Source organism: Triticum dicoccoides, chromosome 5B (genome assembly GCF_002162155.2).
Source record: "Triticum dicoccoides isolate Atlit2015 ecotype Zavitan chromosome 5B, WEW_v2.0, whole genome shotgun sequence".
Lineage (NCBI taxonomy): Eukaryota > Viridiplantae > Streptophyta > Magnoliopsida > Poales > Poaceae > Triticum > Triticum dicoccoides.
Window position 1 is genome coordinate 496,934,912 of NC_041389.1, and position 8,671 is coordinate 496,943,582.

General features: G+C 44.3%; 1 protein-coding gene and 1 long non-coding RNA gene across 3 annotated transcripts; one reads left to right on the top strand and one right to left on the bottom strand.

Annotated features, from left to right (window-relative positions):
- Positions 1-3,422: 3,422 nt before the first annotated feature.
- LOC119311127 lies at positions 3,423-8,429 on the bottom strand. 2 transcript variants are annotated; one of them, XR_005150886.1, is made up of 8 exons: positions 8,009-8,429; positions 7,767-7,930; positions 7,084-7,162; positions 6,926-7,002; positions 5,210-5,326; positions 5,031-5,108; positions 4,122-4,885; positions 3,423-4,037 (listed from the first exon to the last, which is right to left on the bottom strand). It is a non-coding gene; the product is annotated as an uncharacterized LOC119311127 (long non-coding RNA). The 2 variants fall into 2 exon arrangements; XR_005150885.1 differs by having other exon boundaries at positions 7,084-7,168.
- On the top strand, positions 5,355-6,697 carry LOC119311126. Its single transcript, XM_037586757.1, has 3 exons — positions 5,355-5,862; positions 5,960-6,120; positions 6,235-6,697. Exons 1-3 carry the CDS (start codon positions 5,733-5,735, stop codon positions 6,334-6,336), a joined length of 393 nt encoding a protein of 130 aa, XP_037442654.1. The 5' UTR covers positions 5,355-5,732; the 3' UTR covers positions 6,337-6,697.
- Positions 8,430-8,671: the final 242 nt, after the last annotated feature.

The window sequence follows — 8,671 nt, forward strand, 5'->3', positions numbered from 1 at the left end:
AATCATCCGATTCGGGTTAAATCAATATTTTAATTTGACTAGATTCACTAAATCTCTACTACTAATGGAGCAGTTGGTAGTCTCGCTTTCAGGGTTTTTTTCGTCTTACCTCCCATGGTTTTTTTGCTACCTCCTCCCACCTCACATTGAGCCGCCACTAACCGAAAAAACCTCGTACCGAGGCCCCCACCCGCCCCCACCCACTTCAGGGCCTAACCTCCGATCGCACCAAAGACAAACGAAGTAAAAAAAATCTACGAAAATTAACCAGCGAAAAAAAACCTACAAAAATTATCCAGCGAAAAAACCCTAAACCAATCGCCCGCACGTACGAGCGAGGTCTCCTTCCCTCGAGCGAGAACCACTCGCATGCACGACTATCTGCCCTCGTTCACCGCCGCCCTTCATCCCTTCGCCGCCGCCGCCGCTCCATCCCTTTGCCGCCGGCCTCGCACATCAAAGGCGCTTCACTCGCCGCCCTCCATCGGACACGTCCAGGATCCAGCGGTGAACACGTCCAGGATCCGCCACCGAACACGTCCAGGATTCGGCGCTGATCCTGGACAAGCAGACGCCGACGAGATATAGGTATTACTAGCAGGTAGTGCGCAGCGGCACGCCGCGCCTTATTAATTCGTGTGTGATATGTTTTAATTGAGTTTTTCAAAACTCGTTGTACATTGTGTATGTGTGTATCTTTATAGTGAGTGGGAGAATAGTTTTGCTATAGTAGTATCTAGATAGAGTCTTTATATTGTGATACATAGAACCGGTTTCAGGGATGTAGTGGTGGAGTAGAGGCCAATTCCTTTTGTCTTTCGCGGGCTTGTTTCAAGCGTAGATGATCAAGGTAATTGTTGGTCATCATGTTGAGTGCATCATGATTGATGATCCCCTAGAGTTTTAGCCATTTTGGTGGGGAAGCGAGATTTACCTCATCAAGTTGATCACTCTTTAAAGCTACCAAAACTTGTACTATGATATTCCACTGAATTTTACATTAACTTCAGGTTCATGTTTGTCAAGGAGAGACTTTCCATGATATCGTACGACAACATATTTCTTCCTGTTGTTTCTTGGTTTTCTCGCGAGAGGGCTTATCATCTTGTTTACTTGGTTGGGGTCTCATCGGCCTGCAGAAAAATATACTCCAGATATAGCTAATGGAGGGATCACTATGGATTTTACTAACAAAGAATGTCCACTTTGATAAATTGATGCATCCATGCAAAATTACCTTTCACATGTGCACGAGTAAAATACAACTAAAATACTATGCATCCAATATCTAATCGCACAAACCAGCCCAAAGGTGCAAAAATCCCTCCTTTCATACATGCACAACTACCAATTTAATTGCCAATGAGCTATTATAATTTAACTTAATTTTATAAAACCCATCCTATTTTTTTAGAGACTTCACACGCAACACAATAGTAATATTCTCTAGGAAAACTATAACAGAGTTAAAAACTTGTTATGCCAAACCAGTAAACAAGGATGCCAAACACACATAATTGTGTTTTTGAGGAAAAAATAATTAATCCATAGTTTTTAGTTACAAAACTCACAATCTCTAGAGCGACATGATCGAGAAACAATGAATTAGGCGGAAACGTTGCAACGCATACACGTAATCACATTATGTGTAGGCAAGAACAATCACGAAGCTGTGACTAATCGATGAAAAAGGTATTGCATGCCTCATGGCCCCCACCACCGCTCCAGCCACACGTGTGACTCCGCTGCTGGCCACGTGCCGCAGTGAGCGGCCACTGAAAGAAACGCCTCGTGAGTGTGGGGCTCGGCTGCCACTCCTCCAGACTTCCAAATCCACCACCGGAGCCCCAATGGCTGCCGCCGGGGACCTCAAGTCGGAGTACCCCCAGGTCCTGCTCAACCGCCACCGCGAACACCGAGGTCAGCCAGCCCCATCCCCCTCCCGCGCGCCGTGAGTTTGTAGCCTGAGCTAACCAATGGCTTGCCCTGAATCAGCTCGTGGCGACCCAGTCCCAGTGCCTCTGAGCATGGAGTAAGGGAGTCCGATGAAGGACCTATTGTACCAAGGCAACCGTCCTGTGTCTCAGAAAGATCAGGAACCTCCATCGATCTAAGCAAACACATTCCATCTTCCAGATCGAAGTTATTGTGTCGATTCTGCTGTTTTTTTGAAGACATGGAGTCGTACCCAAGGAAAAAGGTGGAGAACTTCGAGGAGAAGCCAGTTGAAGAAAATTTCTACTTGTTTACTGAGGTACCTTTTGGCCCATACAGTTCTATGATCAATCGATTGATTCGTTGCAGGTGTTAAGTGGATACAGTGCACAATGCACACTACTTGCATCTTCGCAGTTGAAATTGAGATCAGTGAAAACCAACTACATTTGAGCAGCCCAAAAGGTAATAGAGGAGCAATAATAGTAATCTGTGTTTTGTTAGGTGCCTGTTTCATGTCAATGCTTGTCATATACAAATACAGATTGGTATTGCATACATGTGCTTCAGTTAGCACATTTGCTCTCATGTTACCACTCAGACCCTGTGTCTTGGTCCTTGAGTGCAAAGGAAAAAGGATACAATCCGTCAAATTTTAGTCCTGAAGCAAGTATACTCTTGGCTATAGAAAGTTCATCAATTTTTCTTCAGTGCACAACATCAAAAAAAATATAGCGACGCATAAGCCTGAAGTTATCATCAGTATCTTGCACCAATAGTACAGGAGCACCATGTGAAATATTGGAATGTATTGAAACATACCACTATACCAGGCCTTGTTTTATCAACAACAGGGACATACAAAATTGTTCCTAAATTCAGGAATAACTGAAACATATCGGCGTCACTCTGTACTCTTAGACCAAAAGTTCCTAAATTCAGTAATAACTGGAACAGATCAGTGTTACTCTTAAATCAAAAATATTTACTCTAGTTCAACAGAACAGAACAGATCACCCATAGTTCAAGGGAGTCTAGTGGCATTGTTACAAAGTACTCATTTACTCTTAGAAAAAATGACACTGCATTTTTTTACATTCAGAAATTAGCTGCTCCGACTACAGACCGAGTGTTCAACATGCAGCTGCTTACATACACTGAGAATACACATATACTACTGCATAGCTCACAACCATGCACGAGTGTTGTCACTACCCGGGTCAATAGCAGCAATCAACAGTCCTCATTAGCAATAAACAAAACAAAACAAAACAAAAAATCATGCATAGTCCACCCATTGTCGCATGCACACTTGTCATAATTTTTTCTGAACCAAACCAGCAATTAATGACGAAACTCCTCATACAGATGTATCCCTACAAATACTAAATCAAACTTAAACGAAAGAAAGTCACTAAGACCAATTGTCATGCAACCAGCCAATAAGAGAAAAGAAACACATGCCAAGAAACATTAGTCAGTGGGAATCGAAATGAAAGCCTATGCATTCATTAATTGGCTCTCAGGAGACCCAAATGCAACTCGCATGCAGATGAATGAAGTGAGACAAATAGCAGGTCCTAAGCTATAAACGTGTAAGATTATGAAGTTGTCCTATCAGTTCGTTTTTAGATATCAGCAAGAAGTTTTGTGGGTAAGAAAGTTTTCAGTAAGCTGAAGAGTCTTGTGCTTAGAAAGCTTATCTTCTGCAAGCGAGAAAGAAGAACCAGAACACCACGGCTGCACCAGAGATCGAGGTAATCCTGCCATCGAGAGGACATGGAAAGGGGGGCGTCGCTGAACCTGTGCAGATGGGTTGAAGTTGTGCTGGCGAGACGGCATGTTGCATAGCTGCCAAGCTAATGACCGAGACGCTTGATCCATACTCGGCCAGGAAGAAAAAGCAGCTTCTATTTGTGCTTCCACCTTCCCACGGTGGTACTGGTGTTCCATACGGCGAGCGGCAGCTTTGCTAGCTCCTGCACTATTCATGCTTCCATATCAAGAGTTGGCTGCAGGTCTGGTCATCCAGATCAGGGGCCAGCAGCATTTGATTCCCGTGGTAAAAAGAGGCGCCCGCTCCTAATGCATACCTGCTGCGGCTGCAAGGAAAGGGGAAAATTGGGAGATGAGTAGGAAAGAGGCAGGGGGAGAAAGCCATCAACCTTATTAGCGGGGGAACGCACCAGCGACCGAAGGCGGCGCGGTTCATCTCGACGACGGCGGCACACCCGCGCTCGCGCGGGAGGATGACCACACTGCGGAGGAGTCGCACAGGGCAGGGAGAGCCCGTGACCGGCGAGCGACCTAGGATAGAACCCCATGCACTCCATGGAGAAATCGGCGGCGCTGGATCGGACATCAACAGGGCAGAGCTCACGCTGTATTCAATGGGAGGGGCGTCGGGAGAGAAGGAGCCGGGATTATGGCGCAGCCGAGATGGAAGACACACATGGAGTGGGGCGTTTTTATAGAGCCAAACAGCGGCCAAGCGGTGGAACGGGCTTTACGGGATCCTTCGAGAGACCAGGCGAAATATCTCAAGAGAGAGTCAAAGAGGACAGGTGGTGGAGAGAGACCGAAGCCAATCCACGCGTCGTACGCTTCCTACTCCTGAGATTTCTACTCCAGACAAGTTTGACTGGTAGATGGTCAAAGCGGTGGGGGTAGAACGTGGCAAACCAAGGGAATGGAACACCCTGTCACACGCATCAATTCTATAGCAGCAGTAAAAAGTTCAAAAAAACCAGAAAAATCGAACCCTTACAGGCCTAGTATTCTTAGTATATTTGATACAGCCATCACATCTCATACATCATCGCATCTCATACAGGCATCACATCTCATACAACCATCGCATGAACAGTTTACTCCTAATGCGATTGCTTTCACAGAAAAGTATGAGGCCCAACCCACATGAGAAAGCCAATGCACGTGACTGCACTTTAACCTGTTACAGTGAAAGAGTAGATGCAATTTTAGATGGCTTTCACATAACTGGAGAAAAGATTCAGAAGTAGGCAAGCATGCTAACCATCAATAAGAGAAAACTGATTTCTAACTTCTAAGAGTATATAACCAGGAGATCCAAATACCTATTCTCTCAAAGCACCACTTCTTCCCATAGGCATCACACTGTATCAATGTTATGACAAAAGGGCAGTTTCAACACCCTACAGAAGAGATGGTGCAGACACTAACGGTTAAACGCTTACAGAGGTTTATGCACAAGGAGAAAACTGTGTATATTGTGATGAAACTGCAAGTAAACTACCAAGTCAAACAAAATCGTGTGTATGCGCCTCAGGACATCCAAAATTGTATGCGCTTCAGGACATCAAAAATCGTGTGCTTCTGTTTGCAGGCATAGTGAGCGCAGAAGAATACAAGTCTGTTCAAAGCAACAGAATGTATTAGTTACTTGACAAGCCAGATGAGTTTCTGTAGTTACCTATTTTTGTTCTATCAATTCGTAAGATAATGCATCATCTCAATCTGATAGGTGTAAATGATCATGTAATCTAATAATAGTATCGATGTTTGGCTTTGTTTGGCGACTGGAATTTTCTATTGCGGAAAGTTACTGATCATGGTACATTAGAATCGCCAAACTGAACAGGTGGATTCAGTACATTATTGAATATACATCAGTTCCTTCTGCGCTTTTACAAATGTAGTTTTGGAAAATCACACACAAACTATTCAGTTTCTTACTCCTCATCAACCGAATGCAGCTCTGTAAGCTAACCGGATCAGCTATTGTTTTCTTTAAGTTCATTTTTTAGCGCCAATGGAGCATGACGTTTGAAGATATGGAGGCGCCAAATCTGTGCCGACCCCCTATTGGTGATGCCTCTAATGGAGCCCCTCTTGGTGACATCTCTAATGTTGATCATCATTCCCGAATGACTCCAGTGCCAATGCCAGGTAATTGCGAGCATAACTTCTTACTATTTATCACAATGAGCATACATATAGTTGATGAGGTTTTTCTACTGTTATTAAATGGCTGTAACATTTGTAGCCTCACACGACCTTACCCCTTATGGATCTCACTGCCAAAGGGTAAATCTTGCTAGCAATACCAACATAGCAAGGAAAAAGAAACGATCAATGCGAAAAATGCCAATTGATGCCATCTTAGCGGCATCTCCACTATCAATCAACTCCCCAAATGGAGTACAGGTATAAAAATTGCACGACACAACCAAAAGGGCAATTCTTAATGTCTAATGTCTGGAGGTACTCTTCATTGGTTTTAATTGTCTTTCTACTCATTTCAGTAAAATTGTTCCACAGGAACTATCGCAGACTGCGACATCTGACCTTAACATGCCAGATACGGTTCATGATGATGGAGAACATAACAGGAACTCATCAATAGAAAAAGGGGCATTCTAAACAGAAAAAGGAGAAAAAAGAAAAGGAAAGCACATCACTCCCAGCCTAACGGTCAAACGTGTTTATGAACATGATGCATTGAGGGGACAGTTAAAAGTCACAAAAGGTAAATGTGTCCCCAGTTTTGAATGATTACATACTTGCTAAATTACTTCTTCTTAAAGTTGTTACTGCTGCTGCTGATGGATCCACTTAATGAATTAGACTAACTATTTGTTTTGGATTGTACATGAGCTATCATTCTGGTACATCTACTAATATTTTTTTGGTAGCTTTGTTTGTATGTGAACGTTCTATACATGCCATATACTATGAAAGAACAGTATGTACATGCCGTATACTTTTGTTTGTGTCAGACTTTCATGTCTTAGTCTGATCCTATCACTCTCCCTATATGTCGTTCAAAGACATCCATATGAACCTATATGTCGTGGAAGTGCATACGTACTTCTCAGTTCTTATAGAGAACGGAAACTGGGTGGCATGTGTTATCAGAAGTTGTGTATAATCATTTATGGAAATATCAAAAATTAAAAATCCCATGAATTTGGAATAGGGAAATTCAAGTAGGTAGGAAGTACTGACATACCAAGGAATAATAAAGAATAGCACCACTGCAGCTACAAAATCACAATCATTTGTTCAAGGATCTGAACTCAATTCACCCTGAAAAACAATTAGTCATCTTAAGTCAGACTGCATGATAGTCGGATGGGATCGAAAGCAATTGACTGTCAAGGAATGTACCCGTCTGCACCTGCCTGCACCCGACACAACCATCGCCTTCACCACTGCTGCATCGCCTCCGAACTCCTTGGTGAAGATACTGAAGCTAATAGGAGAACTAATGAGTAAGCCAAATGCAAAATCGAAGAGAGATTATCTCTACAAAGCAGATGATATGGGAAAACAGGACCAACTGCAAGGAGAGGAAAAATCACAAATAGCAGTTAAAAGCGTCTACAAATTAACAGCTAGGTACTATGGTGCCCCTAATTAACTAATAATAGGAAGATGTATAAGTATTGATCATTCATTCGTTCCTAATCAAAAGAATCTGTGTGAAAGTTTTTGAGCCATATCTTAAATTTGTTCTGAAGAACATGATAGTAGAGATTCATGCATTTTCAAAGGACATGATAAACATAACATGGAGAGAGATTATCCTATACCTAAATCAGAGGCCCATAGTCTGAAGAAATTCTCCTACACCTACCCGTCAAAAAAATATTCTCCTACACCTAAATCAGAGACCGTAGTCCTGAACAAATTGTCCGACACCTTGTATTTCAGTACAGTTGCAAACTGGGTGTTTTGATGTGAGATTCACTCAGAGTGAACAATTGATATTAAGTGATCTGGTTTACTACTAAATAGTTGGATCAATGCTCAAATCTGAAGTTTGCTACGGGTGTAAAACAGAGAACAACCATGGATACTTAATTCACTCCTTGCGGCCGTCCGTACGGGCGTCGTGGCGCAGACCTCCTGAGGATGGCCTCCTGCTAGCCTTGCTGATGCAGGCCTCTCCCTGTGCATCTCACCACATCAGAATTGATTGGCGCACTTGCTCCTGTCCAAATTACACCAGTCGCTGCCGCAACCCACAAGCGCACGGCGATGAGAATTGAAACGAAGCAAACAAGCAGAGTGGGAGAAGGACCGGGCGTACACGGAGGCGGGGCCATTCCGCCGTTGTGGCGGTCTAGGAGCCCGGCGGGGGCGCGGGCGACCTGTGCACCGTGGGCAGCCGTCGGGAACGTCGAGCCGCGACGCGACCTGTTGGCGCCGAATCCCCAGCACAGTCACCATCGCCGGCACATCCATCCCTGCCGCCACGTCCTGCCCCCTCGATCCATCAATATGATCTCCTCAATATAGCCGCGGAGCGAGTGCTGAAGTGTCCACTCCGGCACAGCCGAGAACGCGCGCGGTGAGATCCACCAGCACCGGTGAAGGTGAGCAGTGAGGAGGGGAGGAAGGAAGGGCCTGTGGACCGAGGCGTCACGAGAGATTGAAGCAGCCTCCGTGGCGGCTAGGCAAGGCCGTGGCAGCGGATGAGAATGGGGCGAGCAGAGTGAGGGGAGTGGAGTGACGGAGTGGCTTGTCGGTAAGAGATTTTTTTTATAAGGTCGGTGAGAAAATGTGCTACTGTCCAGTACAAATCCAGCTAAACTGCTAAAGCCCAGGCCAGTTTACTGGTTAAGGCTGATTGTGTCCGTGGATGCCTTTAGTTTTTATTTTATATTTTGAGCAAAGGATGCCTTTAGTTGAATAATAAAGCTCTCTATATTCCCTGAAAAAAAGCAGGTGCGGCCCATATAGGTCAAAAAGA